Raw genomic sequence first — 26,442 nt, forward strand, 5'->3', positions numbered from 1 at the left:
ACTAAAAGTACTGAGTTGGAAGATTATATGTAAATCTTTTCCTAGATGAAGAAAAATATATTTGATAGTTTAATACTGATTCTATTATTAAAAACTCAGAAACTAGATGAAAACTCATACTAAAAATCTATAGCAAGCATCATATTTAATGGAAAAATTTTACATGGTTTCCATTAAAATTAGAAAAGAACAAGAATACTCACTATCACCAAATAGTTTAACACAGTTTTGGAGGTCCAAGATGATGCTGTAAGAAAATTTTTGAAACCTAAGATGTGTAAGGTTTGGAAGTGAAGAGATAAAACTCTCCATATGTGCACATATTTCCACATAGAAAACCTAACAAAATCAACAAGTTATTAGAACAAATAACAAAAGTTGCTGGATAAAAAATAAACTTTAAAAAATCAACAGCATTCCTCTAAACCGACAATAACCAACTAGAAAATATAAAAGAAAGTAACACCATGTTAAATTACAAATAAGTACATGTCCATATATGTATGTTTGGATATATATGGGTACATATATATTTGCAATTGTACATGGTACCATTTTGTGTGTGTGTATATATGTGTGTGTGTGTGTGTGTGTGTGTGTCTGTAGTATCTATAAAGGAGATTTTAAATAAATGGAAAGATATTCCATGTTCCCAAATATTTGATGTCAGAGTTTCTCTAATTAATATATAGAATCCATACAATCAAAATTCATATGTGAGTATAAAGACCCATGCATTGATAGCTAAATCAATTTAGGAAGAAAAGAATAAAGGAAGAGTGAAGGTGAAAGTGGTGGGTGGGTAAGGAAGAGCTACTGTATGAGACATTAACATATGCAGTGTCACTGGTATGAGAACAAATAAACTGTGGAACAGAATAAGAATGAAAATGGCCCATGTTATATAAAAACTTTAAATACGATAAAGATGGCACCACAGATCAATGGACAAAAGACCTCTTATTTGTACTACGATGCTGGGAAAACTACTTTATTTTTTGGAGAAAAATAACACTGAATATCTCTCTCCCTTGAGCCACACATAAAGATAGACTTGTGATGACTTAAAGGACTAGGTAAAGCTGTATAGCTGGTAGGATAAAATTTAGGGGAATACTTTTATAAATTAGGAATATGGAAACCTTTTTGAAATGTGACTCCCCAATACACAAACCCTAAGGCAAGAAAATTGTTAGATTTCAGTACAACAAAATTTAGGATTTAATTTCATAAAAAATACTATGAAAAAATTCAAAGGAAAGATAAGAGACCAGGAAAAGATAATTGTATCAAGTAAACAATATTACATTAATGTCTATAATTCACCAAGAAATGTATAGGAATTATAATGAAAATGGGCCAAAATAATGAATAAGCATCTTGAAGCAGAAGCATTAATAGCTAGAAAAAAGTTTGAAGAAATTCTTAAACTCATTGAATTCGGAAATCACATATTAAAACATCAGTGAGCTACCATTTTACACTCATTGAAAGAGTCAAAGTCAGAAAGTTCAATAATTCTAAGTGTTGGTGAAGCTATAAGGAAGTAGAAATTCCCATGCACTGATGGTACGAGAAAAACTCTTAAGTACTAGCAGTACTTGGTGAATTTATGTATCCATGTGCCTTTTGAACCAAAACAAATGTATGGCACAACACTATTTGTGTGACTATAAGACAATACACAAAAAACTTAATATTTTACAAAGGAAAATACGTATTTAAGAACATATGTCTATCATATTAATATAGATGCCGGTGGTGACAGGAAGTGGGGAATGGAATGAAAAAAGTTAAAATAAAGTGAAATAAAACAAGAGGGAAGGGCTTCCCTGGTGGCGCAGTGGTTGAGAGTCCACCTGCCGATGCAGGGGACACGGGTTCGTGCGCGGGTCCGGGAAGATCCCACATGCCGCGGAGCGGCTGGGCCCGTGAGCCATGGCCGCTGAGCCTGCGCGTCCGGAGCCTGTGCTCCACGACGGGAGAGGCCACAACAGCGAGAGGCCCGCGTACCGCAAAAAAAAAAAAAAAAAAAGGGGGGGTGGGAACCTTACCTCATCTAGGATAAACTATGAACTGAGAATTATGATCAACTTAACTCTGCTTCAAGATGAAGAAAAAAGAAAACAATGCACTTTGTTTACTAGGCATGTTTAGAATTGTTTACAAGGCATGAAGCTGCTGTAATTGGAAAACTACATGTAATAAACCTAAGTCTGAATCCTAGCTCTGCAATTTCCTAGTTTCAGTAAGCCCTTCAATGTTTGTGTCTCACAGTAGCCTTATAAGACAGCTGAGCATTCATTATATATCCATTTTTTAATTAAAGATAAAAGGAACTCAGAAAGATCAATTGACCTGCCTTTTGCCCTGTGGGTAGTAATTGGTGAAACAGACTTCCGACAGCTTTAAACTCTGCTGTCCTATAGGTTGAACTATAAGAAATGACAGCTAGGCAACCACTCTGTACCTAGGAAAATGATCATTTCATATGGTTTACCCTAAAATATAAATGTGTTAAACAATGAGAGGTTCACTAATTTAACTCTAAGAAATAAGGTAGGAAAGATAGGGAGGGAAATACCAACAGATAAACATTTTTATTTCTAACTTTAAAATTTGGTAAAATTCAACAATGCTTAATGGGAAAATCTTAATAAATGTTATATATAGAGCACCAGGTTCTTAGATACTGTGGACTTCAAGTGGCTTTCTTAGAAAAAGCTCCCTTACTAACTAACCAGAAATAAATCTAAATAAAGAAAATAATTCTTGTACCTCAGGAGAACCATATATCCAGGGATGGCAGATAAAGAATAGATGAAACTGCTGATCACCGACAAGATTAAAAAGTACTGGAGCATCATGGAACATTCCTGTCCCTTGTCACATAGTCCAAGAACTGCAGATGAATTTCCTGGTGTTTGAATGCAGCTACAATTTTGGAACACCTGTCAAAAATAATATATTATCCTATTTAAGGAAGGAAAGTTTTGAATACAAATCTCAAATATTTTCTGCATTCCCAATTAGGTCAAGATAGTTTATTCCCTTTGTTCTCATATCCTTTATAGTGTCTCAGGATTATCTCGTGAAACAAAACATAGAAGGGTGGTTTCTGAAAAAGGGTATTTCTTTCTAAATTTGAGTACATTTGCAATAGCTCTGTTGCCTAAAATCATGCTTTTTAGAAACACATGCTATTTTGCCACATGCTAAATTTGACAAATAACATTTGTTTCAGAATGCTCAGTTGAAATATTTACTTACCAATAAACAAAGTTTTGTTTCAAAAAATATAGTTTATTTCACAAACAGAACAAAGTCAACCCTTTTTGAATTCTTATGTTCCCAGGTTTCAATACGAATCAAAATTTGGAAGGTGGAGCTTCAAGATGGCGGAAGAGTAAGACGTGGAGATCACCTTCCTCCCCATAAATACATCAGAAATACATCTACATGTGGAATAGCTCCTACTGAACAACTACTGAACGCTGGCAGAAGACCTCAGACCTCCCAAAAGGCAAGTAACTCCCCACGGAGCTGGGTAGGGCAAAAGAAAAAAGAGAGACAAAAGAATAGGGACGGGACCTGCACCGGTGGGAGGGAGCCATGAAGGAGGAAAGGTTTCCACACACTAGAAGCCCCTTAACGGGCGGAGACTGCGGGTGGCGGAGGGGGAAGCTTCGGAGCCGCGGAGGAGAGCGCAGCAACAGGGGTGCGGAGGGCAAAGTGGAGAGATTCCTGCACAGAGGATCGGTGCCGACCGGCACTCACCAGCCCGAGAGGCTTGTCTACTCACCTGCAGGGCGGGCAGGGTCTGGGAGCTGAGGCTTGGGCTTCGGTCGGATCCCGGGGAGAGGACTGGGGTTGGCGGCGTGAACACAGCCTGAAGGGGCTAGTGCGCCATGGCTGGGCGGGAGGGAGTCCGGGAAAAAGTCTGGAGCTGCCGAAGCGGCAAGAGACTTTTTCTTCCCTCTTTGTTTCCTGGTGCATGAGGAGAGGGGATCAAAAGCGCCGCTTAAAGGAGCTCCAGAGATGGGCGCGAGCCGCGGCTATCAACGCAGACCCCAGAGACGGCCATGAGACGCTAAGGCTGCTGCTGCCACCACCAAGAAGCCTGTGTGCGAGCACAGGTCACTCTCCACACCGCCCCTCCCAGGGTCCCGTCATCCAGGGACAACTTCCCCAGGAGAACACACGGCGCGCCTCGGGCTGCTGCAACGTCACGACGGCCTCTGACGCCGCAGGCTCGCTCCGCATTCCGTGCCCCTCCCTCCCCCTGGCCTGAGGGAGCCAGAGCCCCCGAATCATCTGATCCTTTAACCCCATCCTGTCTGAGCGAAGAACAGATGCCCTCAGGCGACCTACATGCAGAGGCGGGTCCAAATCCAAAGCTGTGGGAACAAAGAAGAGAAAGGGAAATATCTCCCAGCAGCCTCAGGAGCAGCGGATTAAATCTCCACAATCAACTTGATGTACCTGCATCTGTGGAAAACCTGAATAGACAACAAATCATCCCAAAATTGAGGAGGTGGACTTTGGGAGCAACGATATATATGTATTTTTTCCCCTTTTTCTCTTTTGTGAGTGTGTATATGTATGCTTCTGTGTGTGATTTTGTCTGTATAGCTTTGCTTTTACCATTTGTGCTAGGGTTCTGTCTGTCCAGTTGTTTTTTTTTTTTTAAGTCTAGTTTTTAGCACTTGTTATCATTGGTGGATTTGGTTTTTGGTTTGGTTGCTCTTTTCTTTCTTTTTTTTACTTTTTATGACTTAAAAGTTTTTTTTAATAATTATTTTTCATTTAAATAACTTTATTTTATGTTATTTTATTTTATCTTCTTTCTTTTTTTCCTCCTTTTTATTCTGAGCCGTGTGGATGACAGGATCTTGGTGCTCCAGCCAGGTGTCAGGGCTGTGCCTCTGAAGTAGGAGTGCCAAGTTCAGGACACTGGTCCATAAGAGACCTCCCAACTCTATGTAATATCAAATGGTGAAAATCTCCACATCTCCATGTCAACACCAAGACCCAGCTTCACTGAACAACCAGCAACCTACAGTGCTGGACACCATATGCCAAGCAACTAGCAGGACAGGAACACAACCCCATCCATTAGCAGAGAGGCTGCCTAAAATCATCATAAGGCCACAGACACCCCCAAACACACCACCAGACGCGTACCTGCCCATCAGAAAAACAAGATCCAGCCTCATCCACCAGAACACAGGCACTATTCCCCTCCACCAGGAACCCTACACAACCCACTGAACAAACCTTAGCCACTGGGGACAGACAAAAAAGACCTACAATAACAAATCCAAAACAATTAAGAAAATGGGAATAGGAACATACACATCAAAAATTACCTTAAATGTAAATCAATTAAATGCTCCAACCAAAAGACAGACTGGCTGAATGGATACAAAAACAAGATCCGTATATATGCTGTCTAAAAGAGACCCACTTCAGATCTAGGGACACATACAGATGGAAAGTGAGGGGATGGAAAAAGATATTCCATGCAAATGGAAATCAAAAGAAAGCTGGAGTAGCAATTCTCATATCAGACAAAATAGATTTTAAAATAAAGACTATTACAAGCGACAAAGAAGGACACTACATAATGATCAAAGGATCATTCCAAGAAGAAGATATAACAATTGTAAATATTTATGCACCCAACATAGGAGCACCTCAATATATAAGGCAAATACTAACAGTCATAACAGTGGAAATTGACAGTAACACAATCATAGTAGGAGACTTTAACACCCCACTTTCACCAATGGACAGATCATCCAAAATGAAAATGAATAAGGAAACACAAGGTTTAAATGATACATTAAACAAGATGGAGATAATTGATATTTATAGGACATTCCATCCAAAAACAACAGAATACACATTCTTCTCAAGTGCTCATGGAACATTCTCCAGGATAGATCATATCTTGCGTCACAAATCAAGCCTTGGTAAATTTAAGAAAATTGAAATCATATCAAGTATCTTTTCTGACTACAACACTATGAGACTAGATATCAATTACAGGAAAAAATCTGTAAAAAATACAAACACATGGAGGCTAAACAATACACTACTTAATAACCAAGAGATCACTGAAGAAATCAAAGAGGAAATCAAAAAATACCTAGAAACAAATGACAATGAAAACACAATGACCCAAAACCTATGGGATGCAGCAAGAGCAGTTCTAAGAGGGAAGTTTATAGCAATACAATCCAACCTTAAGAAACAAGAAAAATCTAAAATAAACAACCTAACCTTACACCTAAAGCAATTAGAAAAGAAGAACAAAAAAAACCCAATGTTAGCAGAAGGAAAGAAATCATAAAGAACAGATCAGAAATAAATGAAAAAGAAATGAAGGAAATGATAGCAAAGATCAATAGAACTAAAAGCTGGTTCTTTGAGAATATAAACAAAATTGATAAACCATTAGCGAGACTCATCAAGAAAAAAAGGGAGAAGACTCAGTAGAATTAGAAATGAAAAGGAGAAGTAACAACTGACACTGCAGAAATACAAAGGATCATGAGAGATTACTACAAGAAACTCTATGCCAATAAAATGGACAACCTGGAAGAAATGGACAAATTCTTAGAAACTCACAACCTTCCGAGACTGAACCAGGAAGAATTGGAAATATAAACAGACCAATCACAAGCACTGAAAATGAAACTGTGATTAAAAATCTTCCAACAAACAAAAGCCCAGGACCAGATGGCTTCACAGGCAAATTCTATCAAACATTTAGACAAGAGCTAACACCTATCCTTCTCAAAATCTTCCAAAATATAGCAGAGGGAGGAACACTCCCAAACTCATTCTATGAAGCCACCATCTCCCTGATACCAAAACCAGACAAAGATGTCCCAAAGAAAGAAAACTACAGGCCAATATCACTAATGAACACAGATGCAAAAATCCTCAACAAAATACTAGCAAACAGAATCCAACAGCACATTAAAAGGATCATACACCATGATCAAGTGGGGTTTATCCCAGGAATGCAAGGATTCTTCAGTATATGCAAATCAATCAATGTGATACACCATATTAACAAACTGAAGGAGAAAAACCATATGATCATCTCAATCGATGCAGAGAAAGCTTTCAACAAAAGTCAACACCCATTTATGATAAAAACTCTCCAGAAAGTAGGCATAGAGGGAACTTTCCTCAACATAATAAAGGCCATATATGACAAACCCATAGCCAACATCGTCCTCAATGGTGAAAAACTGAAACCATTTCCACTAAGATCAGGAACAAGACAAGGTTGCCACTCTCACCACTATTATTCAACATAGTTTTGGAAGTTTTAGCCACAGCAATCAGAGAAGAAAAAGAAATAAAAGGAATCCAAATCAGAAAAGAAGAAGTAAAGCTGTCACTGTTTGCAGATGACATGATACTATACATAGAGATTCCTAAAGATGCTACCAGAAATCTACTAGAGCTAATCAATGAATTTGGTACAGTAGCAGGATATGAAATTAATGCACAGAAATCTCTTGCATTCCTATACACTAATGATGAAAAATCTGAAAGAGAAATTAAGGAAACACTCCCATTTACCATTTCAACAAAAAAGAATAAAATATCTAGGAATAAACCTACCTAAGGAGACAAGAGACCTGTATGCAGAAAATTATAAGACACTGGTGAAAGAAATTAAAGATGATACAAATAGATGGAGAGATATACCATGTTCTTGGATTGGAAGAATCAACATGGTGAAAATGACTCTACTACCCAAAGCAATCTACAGATTCAGTGCAATCCCTATCAAACTACTACTGGCATTTTTTACAGAACTAGAACAAAAAATTTCACAATTTGTATGGAAACACAAAAAACCCTGAATAAACAAAGCAATCTTGAGAAAGAAAAAGGGAGCTGGAGGAATCAGGCTCCCTCACTTCAGACTCTACTACAGAGCGACAGTAATCAAGACAGTATGGTACTGGCACAAAAACAGAAATATAGATCAACGGAACAGGATAGAATGCCCAGAGATAAACCCACACACATATGGTCACCTTATCTTTGATAAAGGAAGCAAGAATATACAGTGGAGAAAAGACAGCCTCTTCAATAATTGGTGTTGGGATAACTGGACAGCTACATGTAAAAGAATGAAATTAGAAACACCATACATAAAAATAAACTCAAAATGGATTAAAGACCTAAATATAAGGCCAGACATTATCAAACTCTTAGAGGAAAACATAGGCAGAACACTCCATGACATAAATCACAGCAAGATCCTTTTTGACCCACCTCCTACAGAAATGTAAATAAAAACAAAAATAAACAAATGAGACTTAATGAAACTTAAAAGCTTTAACACAGCAAAGGAAACCATAAACAAGACCAAAAGACAACCCTTAGAATGGGAGAAAATATTTGCACATGAAGCAACTGAAAAACGATTAAGCTCCAAAATTTACAAGCAGCTCATGCAACTCAATATCAAGAAAACAAACAACCCAATCCAAAAATGGGCAGAAAACCTAAATAGATATTTCTCCAAAGAAGATATACAGAGTGCCACAAACACATGAAAGAATGCTCAACATCATTAATCATTAGAGAAATGCAAATCAAAACTACAATGATATATCATCTCACACTGGTCAGAATGGCCATCATCAAAAAATCTACAAACAATAAATGCTGGAGAGGGTGGGGAGGAAAAGGAGCCCTCTTGCACTGTTGCTGGGAATGTAAATTGATACAGCCACTATGGAGTACAGTATGGAGGTTCCTTAAAAGACTAAAAATATGACTACCATACGACCTAGCAATCCCACTACTGGGCATATACCCTGAGAAACCATAATTCAAAAAGAGTCATGTACCACAATGTTCACTGCAGCTCTATTTACAATAGCCAGGACATGGAAGCAACCTAAGTGTCCATCAAGAGATGAGTGGATAAAGAAGATGTGGCACATATATACAATGGAATATTACTCAACCATATAAAGAAACGAAATTTGAGTTATTTGTAGTGAGGTGGATGGACCTAGAGTCTGTCATACAGAGTGAAGTAAGTCAGAAAGAGAAAAACAAATATATATGGAATCTAAGGGGAAAAAAATGTCATGAAGAACCTAGGGGTAAGATGGGAATAAAGACACAGACCTACTAGAGAGTGGACTTGAGGATATAGGGAGGAGGAAGGGTAAGTTGTGACAAAGAGAGAGTGGCATGGACATATATACACTACCAAATGTAAAATAGATAGCTAGTGAGAAGCAGCCGCATAGCACAGGGAGATCAGCTTGGTGCTTTGTGACCACCTAGAGGGCTGGGATAGGGAGGGTGGGAGGGAGGGAAACTCAAGAGGGAAGAGGTATGGGGACGTATGTATATATATATATAACTGATTCACTTTGTTATAAAACAGAAACTAACACACCATTGTAAAGCAATTATACTCCAATAAAGATGTTTTAAATAAATGAATAAATAACCATTATAAACGTTAGAATTTTGTATATGTTTTGACCCAGCAATAAAAAAAAATCAAAATTTGTATTTTATTTTGATCACCAACCAACATTATAAGTGACATTTTTTAGGCAAGAAAACATGCCCAAATCTATCTGCTTAAAAATCTGTCACGGTGTAAAAATACAGAAAGTACATATGTACATATACACAGGAAAAAAGAAAAAAAACCCAGCAAAGAGATTGACTGGATAATTGAGAGCAAAACTGCCTACTTTATCTCAGTCTAGAGTATTTCTTTTCAGTCTAGAGTATTTTTAAATGAAATTAAGTAATAATGTCAACTGTTATGAAATTAAAGATCAGAGCTCAGACATGCAAAAGATTTCAAATAAGATCTAGGAAGTAAAAGATAAATTAAGTGAGCACATAGAAGGTAACTTATTTTTTCCACAAAAAATTTTTAATTTGGTTTTGAGGAAAGACGTTAATTTTACTTTTGTCAAATATGGACCCAGTTCATAGTTGGAATGTGCCAATGCAGTGCATAAAACAAAAGTTCTGTATAAAAGGCCAATAAGATGTGTTACCATGTTTATTCCTGTTCCAGAGGATGTCTCACAACCTGCAAGACAAGCTGACATGTATGACAAACCATCGTTTCCACATACAGGGTCCCATATCTTAGTTGGACAGTTACAATCCATGTTGCAGTCAGCAAGGATGACATTTCCCACATGTAAATCTTGTTGCACTCTGAAATGATTTAAAATAATGCCATGGGTATTGAAAGAATATTAGAGCATTTTCTTTTTCTTTTCAGTTCAGTTCCCAATTATATTTCTTCTACTCTCCAAAATAGAAGCAGAAATCTTCCAACTGTCAATGTATGGCTTGGATACTATAACTCTGCAAGAAAATACACCTTACTTTGGTGACCACAGCCAGTGTTTCAATGATTTCTTTCAGGTAAACAAAAGCCAATAAATAAGCATTAACTGAACACCTACTACACAGAAAGTATTTTTCCAGGTATTAATTAGAACTCAAAAATGAAGATGAACAAATCCCAGTGTTGGTCCACAAGGTGGAAAATAACAAGAGAGATCATATTTTATAAAAACAATCTCAAGGGCTCAAAATCTGTAAGAGCAAAGTCTGTAAGTGCAATTTATAATGTATATAGTACATTTAGCTCCAGAAATAAAACTACTTGAATAAACAAATATATTCTTCTAGTATAAAAAGTGTTCAGTGATCATCAAGAAGACCAATTAGCAACTATCCATAAACAAGACACCACTGTGAAAATCCCAGAACACAGTTGTGAGGCTGAAGCACCTCCTGAGCCACAGAGACTGAAAAGGATGACCTTAGAAGGATAACAGGAGCAGTAACACTCTGAGAAGATTTCCCCTCCCTCAGGCTAGCACAACACCACATCAAGACAGCCCCCCTAAGCCTATGGTTTCTCCAGTGGGAAAAGAAAGCCCAGTGTCCCCAGATTGTGGAATGCTTTCCAGGAGGCCCACTCAGATCTTTCCACAAGGGGATCACTGGGAGAATCTGTGGGGTTTGACCACTGGAGAAGGAGAGGGGGGAAGGACTTACAGCAACCAGCAGTCAGATCTTGGTAAACTGCATTCCTGCTTGCAGCAGTGCCCAAGCAGGGTTCCCAGCTAGTGCCTCTGCCCATCTGCAGAGCTGAGTGCTGACCGCATCTGGCCAGAGAGCTCGGTTGGCAGTTCTGCCTGGTTTGGGTTCCCAGTCAACAGGCCACCCTGGCCATGGAGCTCCACCCAACTGCTAAGTATAGCCTCCAGTCCTACCCATCCAGAGAGCCTGGGCAGCCACAGAACCCATGCTACAGCCACAAAGACCCTGAATAGTCAAAGGAATCTTGAAAAAGAAGAATAAAGTGTAAATATCACACTTCCTGGTTTCAAACCATATTACAAAGCTATTGTAATTAAAAGAGTATGGTATTGGCATAAAAATAGTCATATAGATCAATGGAACAGAATAGAAAGCCCAGAAAAAAACCTATGCATGTATGTCAATTAATTTACAACAAAGGAGCCAGGAATATATACGATAGGGTTGGGAAAGTCTCTTCATAAATGGTGGCGGGAAAACCAGACAGCCACATGCAGAAGAATGAAACTGGATCCTTGTCTTACACCATACACAAAAATCAACTCAAGTTGATTAAGATTTAAATTTAAGACCAGAAACCATGAAACTCCTAGAAGAAAACATAAAAGCTAAGCTCCTTTACTCCAGTATTGGCAATGAGTTTTTTGGATTTGACAACAAAAGCACAAGTAATAAAAGGAAAAATAAATGAGTGGGATGATGTCAAACTGAAAAGCTGCCGCACAGAAAGTGAAACCATCAACGAAATGAAAAGGCAACCTATGAAATGGGAGAAAATAGTTGCAAATCGTATATCTGATAAGAGGTTAATTTCCAAGATATAAAGAACTCATACAACTCAATAACAAAAACCAAATGATCTAATTTAGAAATGGGCAGAAGACCTGAATAGACATTTTTTCCAAAGAAGACATACAAACAGCCAAACAGGTAAATGAAAAGACGCTCAACATCACTAATTATCAGGGAAATGCAGATCAAAACCACAATGAGATATCACCTCACACCTATTAGGATATTCAAGGGGATGTCTATTATCAAAAGGAAAGAGATAACAAATCCTGGCAAGAATGTAGAGAAAAGGGAAACCTTGTGCACTTTTGGTGGGAATGTAAATTGATAGAGCCACTGTGGAAAACATTATGGAGTGTCCTCAAGAAATTATAAACAGAACTACCATATGGTCCAGCAATTCCACTTCTGGGTATTTATCCAAAGGAATGAAAATAGACGATTGAAGAGATATCTCTATTCCTGTGTTCACTGAAGCATTCATTATTCAGAATAATAACCAAGACATGGAAATAACCTATGTGTGCATTGACAGATGAATGGATAAAGAAAATGTGGTATATGTATACACACACACACACAAAATGGAATATCACCCACCGTAGAAAAGAAGGAAATTCTGCCATTTGCGACAATATGGATGAGCCTTGAGGGCTTTATGCAAAGTGAAGTAAGTCAGAAAGAGAAAGAAAAATGCTATATGATCTCAGTAATTTGTGAAATCTAAAAAAACTGAACTCACGGAAACAGGAGATTGGTGGTTGCTGGGAGGTAGGAAAAGGAATGGGGAAAGGTGGTCAAAGGGAAAAGCTGGCAGAGACGAGGTGAATAAGTTCTGGGGATACGATGTACATCCTAGTGACTATGGTTAACAATACTGTATGTTTTAAAGTTCCCAAGAGAGTAGATCTTAAAAGTTACCACACACACACACACAAAACTGTAAATATGTGAGGTGATGGATGTGTTAACTAACCTTATTGTGATAATCATTTTGCAATATATAATGTATCAAATCATCAGATTATACACCTTAAACCTACATGATGTTTTTTGTCGATTATATCTCAGTAAAACCAGGGGAAAAAAGTTTTTTAAAAAGGGCCTAACACAGAGAAAAACAAATATTATATGATATCACTTAGGTGTAATCTAAACAAAATGATACAAATGAACTTATTTACAAAACAGAAACAGACTCACAGACGTAGAAAACAAATTTATGGTTACCAAAGTGGAAAGAAGGAGGGATAAATTAGGAGTTTGAGATGAACAGATATACACTATAAAAAATAAATAGAATTATATAAAAAATAAAGTTTATATAAAATAAACAAGAACTACTGTATCGCACAGGGAACTATATTCAATATCTTGTAATAACCTATAATGGAAAAGAATCTGAAAAAGAATATATATGTGTGTGTGTGTGTGTGTGTGTGTGTGTGTGTGTGTGTGTGTAACTGAATCACTTTGCTGTACACCTGAAACTAACACATTGTAAATCAACTATACTTCAATTTAAAAACAGATCTAAAGGTCTAACAAGATTACTTTTCTTATGTTCAATGTAGTATGATGAAAAGAACGCTAGCATGGGAGTCTAGAAACTGAATTAAACTCCTGACTCATGACTAGATTATGCCTTTTTACATATTTGCTCTGGGAATCAGGATAATTGGAGATGGAGATAATGTTTAAGATTTTACCAATTTTAAATTCTATTTTTATATATTGATGGAGTTGAAGAGGTTTTCCATGACCTCCCTTTGTCATTTAATCTCTCTGAATCTCAATTCTTCATCTGTAAAATGGAAATAACAGCTATCTTAAATGGAATTTGCAAGACTCAAATAAGATAATATATAAAATTACTTTTATGATTATATATTTAACATTATTCCAATTGTATAGTCCTTGGTAATTTTAAGGGGACCATTTTAGGATGCTCTTCATTTCAACTAATCACTCCATTATCTAGATATGTCCTACAAATGACTTTTAAAAATTCATATCACTATGCAAAACCTTCCTGTGAACCCAGGTAACCCTCAAAATGCAAATCTAAAACCATTCAACAATATAGATATACCTATACAAATAAAATATATAAATTTATATAAGCATCGATATATCATGTATTAGGATTCAGTTACGTTAAATTTAAGCCCATCGTGGAACCATATAAAGGTGATTGAGACTGTGTAGTCAACTCTTAATTTTACCTATTTATGGTTGTATAAAATGTATGAATAACACATCCTAATACAACCTAAAGCCATAACTAGTTTCTGTGATATTCCTTTTACTATCTACTAGGATATCACAAAGACAAACACACACATGCAATCATAAGCTCACTAACTGTGATATATTCCCAACCTCTTTAATAAGATAGAGAAAGACCACAAATTCCTGCCATTAACTCCAGTTAGCAAATAATCTGGTCATGAGTAATCACTGTAGAAAATATGTTATTAACTTTTGAAAGAGTATGACATTCATTAGAAAACAACATACCCTTCATAAGAGGTGGTTATGCCAGCAACTGAAGAATTATCACAGATCATGAGAAAACACAAAAAATAGAGAAGATACTCAATTAAAGATAACCAACATCCTATGTGGGCAGCTTGTATGACAGTAATCTTGAACTTCTTCATAATTAAACCACCAACTATATATCCAACGCATATTGGAGGTAAGTTATAAATACCTATAAATGCAAGTAAAATATTATGTACAAAGTGACTTAGCAAAGGAAAAAATATGATAACACATTTATCTAATATGTCTCACATAAAAAACTATTTAGGTCCAACTCATAGTGAAGAAGCCTAATTTAAATTTATCCCCACTTAGTTATGTATTACATACAGAGAGATTTTTAAATGCCCCACAACATCGAAATATATTTTGGAAGACTTATCATTGTCATTCATTTAATTAATAGCAGTAAGTTGTAAATTTCTTGTATGCAGGGATCACGGTCTATATCTCTTTTCTTAGGATCTAGGTAGAAGTGACAAGTCGAAGTCATTTATTGCTTTCCATTCTTTCGGGTGGGATTATATATATATAATGATTTGTATATAATATATACAGTATTATATAATTATACATAGAATGATTTGTATGATTCTGCACCTTTTTTTTCCCACTCTGATTGTTAAGAGTTTGACTCAGCTCAAGGTATTTTAGAGGTACTTTGCTGAGCCTGTGATTGTCAAGTGTATTTACATTTCATGTCTTGCTCCTACTGACTAGCACTCTCCCTCCCCCAATCCTCCCCCCAAACAAGGAAAAAGAAAGGGAAAAGACAGCCCTAGGTCTCATCCTCACAGTTCCAGGGTCTGTTCACTGAATCACACTCTTGGGAGAGCTTGTTTAATATCCATTCTCAAGTCCCATTCCAGAGAGTCTAATTTAGTATATTTGAGATCGGTCCCAGATATCTGAACTTTTAACAAACACTCTAGGTGAAGTGGGTACATGTAATCTGGAAATTCTCTTTTCAAAACAGTAAAAAAGATCCCAGGAGAAACTCAGGGTGGAGTAGAACCACCGAGGTTACTGTGGTTGCAGGAAAATCAGAATGTATGGGCTGCAGAGACACCAGGCGACCCAGGGAACTAAGTTAGAAACCGCGGAATTCATGAATTGGAGCCAAAAAAGTAAAACCTGGATGTGAAACAAAATTCCTGATGAGTTAATAACTCTGTCTTCCTTTTTACATAAATGAATTACCAATCTGAAAATTGTATCTAACTTGTACATTCCCTAAACTTTCCACAAATATTTCAAATTTGCATTCTCACTACAAAAAGAGCCAAAGAAAGAAGAAAAGCAGGATTTTCTGGCTTCTTCCCTTCCTTACCCTCTCTTGATTTCCCTGGAGAGCAGACAGGGAGGTGTGGGGGGCGGGGAGATTACCAGAGGCAAAAATATCCTAACAGATTTCAATTGAGGAGTTTCCTAGACCCATCACCACACTGTTCACCATTTCATGGAAAAAAAGGTGGGCTACAATTGCAGAGAAGAACAAACATACCAATGAGAAAGATTGCATCTGAAGCTGATTTTCCATAGTGCTGTTCCAGATATTTAGGCATGAAGGAGATCATATTGACAAATGCATTGAATTGCAGCACACTTATTAGTATGAAAAGCATGTAAACTGGGTTGCACAAAAGACTTTTCATGAATGGTAAAAAATCTGAAAGGAAAGGATGACAACAGTGTCATACAAACTTGGCTTTGCATTTTACGATCGACTTTTTCTGAAACATCAACCTCCCCTCTAAAGTATGTTTTTCTGTTTTATAATGCACATGTGTTTCTTGATTCTTTATGCCCCTTGAAAGCTAAAGTTGTATCATTGTTTTGGTAGCTTCTGCAAGACAGTGAGGCAGCTGAGTGGGAAGGGATCAGAACACAGTCGTTTTGCCTTCACTAAGTTACTAACATGTCTTAAGGAAAAAGTATAACTATTACATGACAAAAACATTGTCCGAGTTCACACCATTTCTTTCTTATCCTTCTCTTTTACTTGTACTAATATCCTTTCTTCTCTAGAGATCAACTAGAATGAAAGATGCTTGTTCTCCTGTTCTGCCCTCTAAAGCCAGGAAGGAAATCAATTTGATAAAGAAGTTCACACTCAAATATTGATTAATCATTCCTGAACATTTAAAATGTAGTTAGATGTGGAAATTCATGACATATAAATTTTCTCAAGTACTAGGCATTCCTTTGCTTCCAACGGTTCACAGTCTTTTAAAATACCAACCCCCAGGTCTTGTGTGGACAGACAAAGCTCAGAGCCAAATCTGCGGCCAGCTCTAGCAAATGTTCTAGGTCATACTGTCTCCATTTTGGGTCAAAGTCTCACTTATAGTTTCTTTTCACTTTTCCTATCTTCATGTTCTCTGTCTTGATTTCCTTACTTATTGTGTATTATCCTGGTTTGCTTAATAAACAGCCTAAAATCCAATCGAGCAAAGCATCAATCAGTAAACAACTTGGAAGAGGAGGAAACATAGTTTAGTGCAAAGAAATGAATTCTAGTTGCAGAATTCATATTTATGAATAAAGAACATGGCAGAGAAGTGACTTGTGTTCACAGCTCTTTGGAGCTTTTGAAGTCACGCATGTTTGTTGACATACTGTCCTAATAGATGCGTCTCAGTAGTTTCAATTTCTTTTGTAGATGTCATATACTAAGTTAAGCCCTTTCCTAGTTTATCTTGCAGACTATAAATGATATTCTGTGTTAAAATTCCCTACCAGTCCATACCGGTCCTTTGACAAGAGTTGTGAATATAATCGTAAGGACTCTGAGAATTTGTAAGATTCTGAACTGGCTCCTAATGATATGAGAAGTATTAAATTATGTTCAATTGTGGTTTAAGTGAATTTGTAACTGCTAAAAACTCTGTGCAAATTGATATTATAATTTACGGTGATGGTACAAGTGGCAACATCAACAATAATAATACTAATACTAGTAAGAAGTAATAATAGTAATATGTGTCAGAACTCCTTTTACCTTCACCCAACAACTTTATAATAATAAATAGTATTTTATCCCTATCTTTGAGGTAAGGAAACTAAGCCCCCCATCACCTTTCATCGACACTCTTTAAGAATTCCAAGGCCTGGGCCATACCTTATACTAATTAAATCAGACGTCTGGGTAACGCTACAAAATTTCCATGCATCAGTAATTTTAAAAATTCCCTAGGTGATTCCAGTATGTGGCCAAGTTTGAGAACGAGTATTCTTGAATACTATACATAGATTACTTTACTTAGTTTCCCATAGATACACCTTCTGTAAATTATGCTTTGAGCTTTTATTGAGGATCTATACCAAAAAAAAAAAAAACCTGTTACATGAAATATGCTCCTGAATTTGCTGGAAAACAACTATGTGACTCAATATTACCTGTATTGTACATCATATAATTATTTTCTTTTTTTTACAACTTATTACTTGGGCAACAACTTCTCTTTAAGAATTGTTATCCTTTCTACTCTCAAATATAGATAATTATATGACGTATAATTGAGGTGCCTTTTCTCTTTTCTGTCTTAACTTCCAAGAAGCTCACAGCTCAGCTAATACTTTTGTTTTCAGACCTATATGGTACTTATTTGGATTAGCGTATATTTTTTCCTCCTTTTGTTCTTGGTTTGAGTTTCTTTTTTAATTAGACCTATGCTCTCTGTAAAATAGATTTTTTAAGGCAGATGGGACCTAATTTATGTATTTATTTATTTATTTATTGAGTACCCAGATTGACATAAAATCTTGTATAAATGCTGATCTAAGTCAGGTCCTAAACGATATCATTCACTCCCATGTGGTAGCATGGGAAAACATGATTGTAGTAGCACAGCTAGTCATTATTGACTGCTGTCAGTGACCAATTGTTTTAACTCAGCCTAGCATATTGTAATAGACTAAGATACAGACACGACTATAGAAAATAGAAAGTAAATTGTAAAATCTAAAATGTTTATATTTGCCTTTAGTGATTCCAACCCTTTTCTTCCCGACTTCGCTTTGTTTCTCTTCTTTGTCATTTTTAACGGTCTCCACAATATCCTCTCGTCCTTCCTTTGGAAGTGTTTTGGGCAAAACGAAAAAAGGAACGGCAGTAAGCACGTTCACTCCTGCACAAACCAAAAAGCCAAACCACCACGCACCAACCCAACGGGTATCAGTGGGGGTTATGGTCAGATCATCTGTAAAGAGATACACACATTTTTTATTAGCTTGAGTCACTACTTCCTTTATGAACTATAGAAAATTATTACAATTGTCAGGTTCTATCCAAGTACAAAATTTGCATATAATTCAGACATTGATAAAACTTGTCTGACAATATGTGGTGTTACAATACTGTCTAGCAATAAGCTAGTTTGACTATCTGTCCTATCATGTAAGGAATTTATAAATAGGTACATATTAAAGAGCGACAGGTTCTATTTCGTTATCCTCAGATGATTGCTTGACTTAAAAAGAGTTCAAGCCTATGTGCTTAAATCTTTTGAAAACAAGAAATAGGATTAGTGCAGTAGAAAGAGCACTGGATTTTGAGTCAGAAGATCAGCACTGTATTTTGCTCTCCTGCTCACTGGTTTGAAATATTGAAGATTATTTAAACTCCTCAACTTCAATTTGGTCACCTGGAAAGTGGAGATTCTATCTGAGGGTCAGGTAAAGCAACAATTAAATGTGATAACATACCTGATGATGCTTTGTGTACTCTAGACACCGTATAAATAGATTTTATGGAGTTACCTGTGTTCACCGATCCAGTGTCAACATAAACATTTGCACAGAATGACGCTAACGAAAGTCCAATCAAAGGACCAATGATAGCTCCTGTTTGTATAAACCCTAAAAATAAAGGAAAATATAAAGTTATACACCCACACAGAGTTCTAATCCCATGAAGAGTCTGAAGATTGAATTGTTTTTACCTTAGATATTTTTGCCTTATGTGTTCAATCTGTAGGAAAATTAAACTTGGTGTACGTATAAGTAACAAAGATGTTTGTTTAAATGTTGAAACAGGAGCCCCCTAACTTGAAGCCACTTTCTCTAAGCCTCCAAATTCTCTTTCACACTCGGTTACAGGTAAAGATCTGCAGTTAGAAGCGACTGGCTGCAGCAGGGTGACCATATTGTGTGCAAACGCCCTTCTCCAAGATGAAAATATTCCTTTTCTCTTATGAAAGACTAACTTGCTTAAAATTGTCAGTGTGTATGTATGACTTCATTCCTTAATAGTAATTTTGAAATAAACCTAAGGAAATGGGAATCTTTAAATTCTGTGACAGCATATCTCCACAATCTCAACTTGACCTGATAAATTGCTAAGACAAATATATTAGTGACACTGTCCCTATTATGATTCAAAGCCATTTTCTCTTGTGGTATTAGAGACTGGTTAAAGTGATGGCCTTTTTCGGTGAGTTTTGTTGTGTCTTGTGAGTAAACTATTACTGTGTCCGATATTGGAACAGAATTATCACTACTGTATCATGGGTGGATATGTTGATTCTATGGTTCCTGCAGTATTACAGCTGGAATCTTACTATTGAGAAAGTCACAGTACAGTGCAAAATTCTTTTGTTGCCGTCCACAGTCACATTTTTGGAGGATTTTTAAAGAAATACTATGTTATGATAAATATCTTGTGGCATATTCCTCAGGAAAGCTTCACTCCCAAATCTACCACTTGAAACTTCCTTTGGCTCTGTCCTCACTTTTACTGATACCTCTCTTCCCCCTTACCGTCGTGTCCTTTCTTACCCTCCACATTCTTATCTTCCATTTTCATCAGCCCCCTCCATCCTCACTTGACTTTTTACTCTTCTGGACAGTTATCATCAGCTATCTCATGATTTATCTACTATTCTGAGTCTATGCTGAGCCCTCCCTGCTTACTGAAAATCCAGGCTCGAGCTTCTTCAACTTTCTTCCTCTTTACTTCAAAATATGTCTTCACAGATTGCCTCTGCCTTCTCCACGGTTTATGGGCTAGTCTACCTTGTTCACACCTGACTTCTTGACACTAACCCTTTCAAACCTTTTTAAAAAATTTCATTTAAGTATACTTGATTTACAATGTTGTGTTAATTTCTTCTGTACAGCGAAGTGTCATATATATATATATATATATATATATATATATATATATATATATATTCTTTTCCATGATGGTTTGTCACAGGATATTGAATATGGTTCCCTGTACTACACAGTAGGATCTTGTTGTTTATCCATTCTGTATATAATAGTTTGCCTCTGCTCATTTCAAACTCCCACTCCAACCCTCCCCTACACCTCCTCCCCCTTGGCAATTACAAGTCTGTTCTCTATGTCTGTGAGACACTAACCCTTTCTATTTTCTCTGAGGTCTTGCTCAACCAAACACTCCCTCTTGTATGTTTGTTCAGTCTCCCCTACATCCAGTGATTGGTACCATTTCTCAAATTCACCCTGATTTCTTTCCTGTCATTATGCTCGCCTCTGCTTTACTCAAATTCTTTCACATTCTACTCAAAATACTCGCAGGCGGCCTCAGTGATCTCTTGGCCACTTACCAGTGGTCTTCATCTTCTTAATTGGTCAACTTTCTTTGGACATTTTCCTCTGAAGACGTACAAAACTATACATTCATTTATTGTCTTAGTCTTGTCCCTTATGACTACCCCTTCTTTGAGTTTTCTTCCTCTTACTCTATTCACTTAAGTAGAAGCATTCCCTAGTATTTTATCCTAGAGTTCCTCACTGTGTAGCATCGGACCTCCTATGGCAACCTCATTTCTCCCTCTTGATTTTATTTTTTGTCTCTGTATAGATGATTCTTAAATTTTATGTCTAGCTTTTATGTTCTCTCCTACTCCAGAGCCGCACATGGAACTGTTTTTTTGATGTATAGCTAACTGATGTATAATTATTTAATTATACACGGATTCTTAATTATTAATAATTATTACTGCAATTTTCAAATTGAATTTTACACATTTATCAGATTTTATTGATTTATAATTATGTAGTTATTTACATACTAAACTTCATATGGACAATGTCTTATTCATCTTAATACATGTAGAGATTATCCATTGTTTCTATGTGTTATACACCCTAATATTTGTTGAAAAAAGAAATACATATTTTAACAAGTTGTTTGTTAATTTATTGCAGGTGAGCATTCTGTAATCTTTCAATATAAGTATGTGAATGGATTTCAAAGGCTGAATAGAAAAACACTGAAAAAGATTATTGCAAAATCAGTGAGTCATCAAAATCACCCAAAGTTGCTTGGGATAATCGTTCCTAAATATTTTAATCTCATTACATGTAGCTCTGTTACTATCTACTCTCACCCACTTTGACTTTTCTGGTTTTAAAAAGATATTTCTACTTTAACAGAAAAATGTCCTTATATTCAAAGTTATGATTTTATAACCAACAACCCATGGAGTAACTAAGGAATATAAGCAAGTTATGCATAATAAATTAAGAATATTCAGGAGATTGTAAGACAACATACAAGGTGGATCTTAAGTTGCCTATTGTGGGAGATACTGATAGATTTTAGAAAATGAATTTTCAGGAAACATAACCAAAATTATGAAGACAGATATTTGTGAAATATATGAAACAGCCTGGCTATTATAAAGAAATTGTGATAAAGAGAAACTGTACAGGAAACTAAATAGATAAACTGAGTGCAGAGCTAGTAATAAGTGGAGAACTCATATTTAATAGATAAAGAGTCAGTATGTTTCACCAACATGAAAGAGAAGACATTTAAAATAGTTAAGAAAAATTATACTGCAAGAATTTTTATAAGAAATTGATTATAAATACTACAGATAAAATGGCCAATATAGAAATTGTAATAACATACATGAAGTGATGAAGCCCTGAACAAAAATAGAAGTAATGAAAATAGTGAGAAAGGTTTTGAATATGAGACATTTTGGAGAAAACATTGCTATATCTCTTAACAGATTGGGTATAGAGTGGTGCCTAGCAAATGGAGGAGTCAAATAGAACTCCAGGGGCACTAGATTAATGGCATTTTCAATAGTAAAAAGCAGATTTAGCAAAATGGCTTATTTGGAGTTAGCCCATAATTGCTCCATTCAACAAACTTTAAATGATGGCCAGTTGTGCCGAAGCACTGTGTTCATCATTCTGGAAATCACTAAGCATCCAAATAAATAACTAATATCCATGCTCAAGGAGCTTACTGTCCTGAAAAGAGGCTAAGGCAGATTTTCCAACTCACCAATATATAAAGGAGAGTTTTCAGATTTGGCAAAATCCTCTATGTAGGAAATACCCAAAGGCATGATGGGAGTTTCACCAATTCCACGTATAATATTTCCAACTAGTACATACACCCACATTAATGATTTAACTTCCTTCACACATTCTGCATTAAAAGAAAAAAAGACATTACATTAGTGTTTTGGTAGTGAAATATTAGCAATACTTACTTCTAAGTTTTTGGTAGGTAAGCGTTTCACAGTTCTTATGTGACCATGGCACCTTGCCAACAATTTACTATGCCAGCAATGACTCACTGGGCCATCCCTCTCGCACTTTCTGACAGAGTACTTATGTATGGCCAACAATAAGTGGCACACTAGAGCCAGTTCCTACTGGCTGGGGAGAGATGAGTGTATACATCTCTTCCCAATTCAGTATTTAGTGATAACATGCTGGTAGTTTGATGAGAGTATTTACACCACAGAAATTGACAAACACTAAAAATCAAGGCTTTTTTTTTTCCCTCCAGAGAGTTAGTTTACCAGCAACTACTAAACTTAGTTAGCTGTTATCTGTGCTACCCAATATATATACTAACTTTAGGGAGAGGAAAAAACACAAATATCTCTCCCTAGAATTGAGACTATATTTATAAGATTTATATAAGAGGCTCACTGAGTTTTGAATTCTCTACAGTTCTAATTACTTTATAGAAATGAAAAATATTTAACTGAGTAGTAATCACATTTTCTCTATAGAGCCCACTGTATACTGGGATCACCAAATAACTTCTTTTTAAATTGAAGTACAGTGACTTACAATACTATATTAGTTTCAGGTGTACAACATAGTAATTTGATATTTTTATAGATTATACTCCATATAAAGTTATTATAAAACATTGGCAACATTCTCTGTGTTGTACATTACATCCTTTTATTTATTTTATACCTAGTAGTTTGTACCTCTTAATCCCCTCCTCCTGTTTCCCCCCCTCCTCCCACCCTTCTCCCCACTGGTAATCACTAGTTTGTTCTCTGCACGTATGAGTCTGTTTCTGTTCTCTTATATTTATTCATTTGTTTCATTTTTTAGATTCAGCATATAAGTCAAAACATACAGTATTTCTCTCTTTCTCACTTATTTCACTAAACATAATACCCTCCAGGTCTATCCATGTTGTTGCAAATGGCAAAATTTCATTCTTTTCTGCGGCTGAGTAATATATTCCACTGTGTATGTATTCACCACGTCTTCTTTATCCATTCATCTGTTGACGCACACTTAGGTTGCTTCCATATCTTGGCTATTGTAGATAATGCTACTATGAACATTGGGGTGCATGCATCTTTTTGAATTAGTGTTTTTGTTTTTTTCAGATATGTTTATATGTATATCCCGGAGTAGAATTGCTAGATCCTATGGTAGTTCTCTTTTTAATCTTTTGAGGAGCCTCCATTCTGTTTTTCACAGGGGCTGCACCAATTTAGATTCCTATCAGCAGTGTACAAGTGTTCCCTTTTCTCCACATCCTCACCAATATTTGTTATTTTTTACCTTTTTAAGGACAGCCATTCTGGCAGGTGTAAGATAATATCTCATTGTGGTTTTTGATTTGCATTTTCCTGATGATTAGTAAACTGTGCCACCCACAGATGTGAGGGTCCTGAACACAGCTGAGTCTCAAAACTTTCTTGTGAGGCTATCTCTCAGTCATTCCCAGTCCAGAAAATCAGAGTCTCCGTTGCTGGGTATTCATATTTTTATCTCTGACGAGCACCGTGTTTATGTCTATAGATCACAGGCAAACTCCAGGTTTCCTCCAGGGCAAAACTGAAAATATCAGGTGATTAAGGAATCAACACATTTCCCTGGAGATACACCCAACTGGGAAGGTTTTGTTTATCTACTACAATGCACATTAGGAAAAATAGGAAACAGGACCTGAGTCATTCTTTGGCAAAAGCCAACTCAAGGAGAGAACGCGGGCTATTGCTGATGTCACTGTTTTCTTTTGTTTCCCCAGGGGGTTCCTTTGATTTAGAGTTTCTGAGACAGCTATTCTTATACGCATTTGAACTATTTTAATTCCCTCTTATTCCATGCTGGCAGTGAAATTCCCAGCCTAAGGAACCACCGTAATTTCCATTAATATGAATCCAGCCTGAAAATGTGCCCACCACAGGAAAAGAAGTTCTGGTCTGAGGTAAATTAACAGGGTCACCTGTAGACTAAGTATCACCAGATTATACAGGTCCTTTAGCACATGAAGGGGCAGAGGCAGGTATGTTGGTGCCTGGGACTGCAAGAACCTGGAAGGAACACCATTATTGTACACTATCTTGCTGGGTTAGGAAGTAGTCTCTGGTAAAGAGGGACAACTGGGCAAAAAAGACAAGCTCCTAGTTCAGTAGAAAGAGACTAGAGTATTCAGAACTATAGCATACTTGCCTGCTTTCTCTGCTATAGAATATCAATAATATAACACAAATCTTTTGAACTTTGTTTCTACCTCTGTTTCCTATTTAGATAATTGTATAGACCAAATCATCAGTATAAACCCATCCTTCTAAGATGTTTTCCTCTAAAGAACTACTTTTACAGTGGCCCTTGGGTGGATGTCTTTGACTGATTTTTAAATAACCATTTTAAAGAACAGACAAGGCAGTCTTAATAGGTATATTCAAATATAAGAGGCATAACATTTTCTATTCTTAGCCATTCCTATTCTCCTCCGTGATCCCCTCTAAAATCCTTTAGAGGGGAAAAGATAGCTTTTTGTTCCTCTACCTTACTTAACCAAACCCAATAACTCATTCAAAGACCCTCCACAGAAAAGTGTTCAGTTACAAATTAACGAAAGTAATAAAATGAAGCAGACAACCTGATGGATCTTCTGTTGGTTTGAAAATCTGGGTTCCGTTTTCCATACACAAGAAACTGTTTGAGGACAAATTACCAAAAACTGAAACTGTAGATTCATATTCATATCTGTATGAACACAGGGAAAACACATTTGTGTTAAGGAGCCAATGAGGACAATGTGAGCATTGTGAAGACGCTCCTGCTTCACTTAAGATACAACATCCAAACCCAGGAAAGCAGATTTCTGTTCATCTTTGCCACCCAATCATCACAGATTGATAGCATCAAAAAGAACTTGCCACTCACGAAAATGTGCAATTCATTGACAGCCAGCTTTCAATTATCTGCATATGTATGGTCTATCCTTTAGATTACCTAACATCAATGCTTTGTGGTTTTCAGGTGATCATTTCCTGGAAATAACTACTGTGGATAAGGAACAAAAAGGAAGAAAAATAATAGACTCTACGAAGTTTAATAAAGAAGATAAAGCTTTGGGAGGAAAAACAACACCACGAACAAGTTTCCAACTTTGGATTCTCTGAGGTGTGCTCGTAAAAAATATACCCCACTTTCTGAGAATTCAAACAATAATCCCTTCATGCATTCATCAATCCCCAAGAAAAACAAAATATTTGCCCATCATAATGAGAGACCTTTGGAGATTCAAACACGGTGACCGTGCAATGTAATGAGTTTTTCTCTTCTCATAAGAACAAAAGGGTTAATACACTGTGACCATATTATCTTAGGCAAATTACCACAAGATCCCATGCCTTTTCTCAGAAAGTAAATTATACGCTGCAATAATGGAAGAAAATATGTCCAGCTAAGTCTCTCTTTGTT

General features: G+C 36.4%; 1 protein-coding gene across 4 annotated transcripts in view; it reads right to left on the minus strand.

Moving 5' to 3' along the window:
- SLCO1A2 (solute carrier organic anion transporter family member 1A2) overlaps positions 1-26,442 on the minus strand; it is a 90,561-nt gene that overhangs the window by 10,201 nt on the left and 53,918 nt on the right. For 2 of the 4 annotated variants that reach the window (XM_067010610.1, XM_059080322.2), the window contains 8 exons: positions 25,616-25,722; positions 22,748-22,894; positions 19,240-19,338; positions 18,462-18,680; positions 15,983-16,147; positions 14,452-14,647; positions 10,074-10,239; positions 2,779-2,951 (listed from right to left, as the gene is read on the minus strand). In XM_067010610.1, the coding sequence (XP_066866711.1) occupies positions 2,779-2,951; positions 10,074-10,239; positions 14,452-14,647; positions 15,983-16,147; positions 18,462-18,680; positions 19,240-19,338; positions 22,748-22,894; positions 25,616-25,722 (1,272 nt within the window). Of the gene's footprint in view, positions 1-2,778; positions 2,952-10,073; positions 10,240-14,451; positions 14,648-15,982; positions 16,148-18,461; positions 18,681-19,239; positions 19,339-22,747; positions 22,895-23,892; positions 23,973-24,288; positions 24,522-25,615; positions 25,723-26,442 lie in introns of those variants that run through there. The other 2 variants (XM_067010612.1, XM_067010611.1) reach the window with 2 other exon arrangements.

Source organism: Kogia breviceps, chromosome 12, assembly GCF_026419965.1.
Source record: "Kogia breviceps isolate mKogBre1 chromosome 12, mKogBre1 haplotype 1, whole genome shotgun sequence".
NCBI classification, from domain to species: domain Eukaryota; kingdom Metazoa; phylum Chordata; class Mammalia; order Artiodactyla; family Physeteridae; genus Kogia; species Kogia breviceps.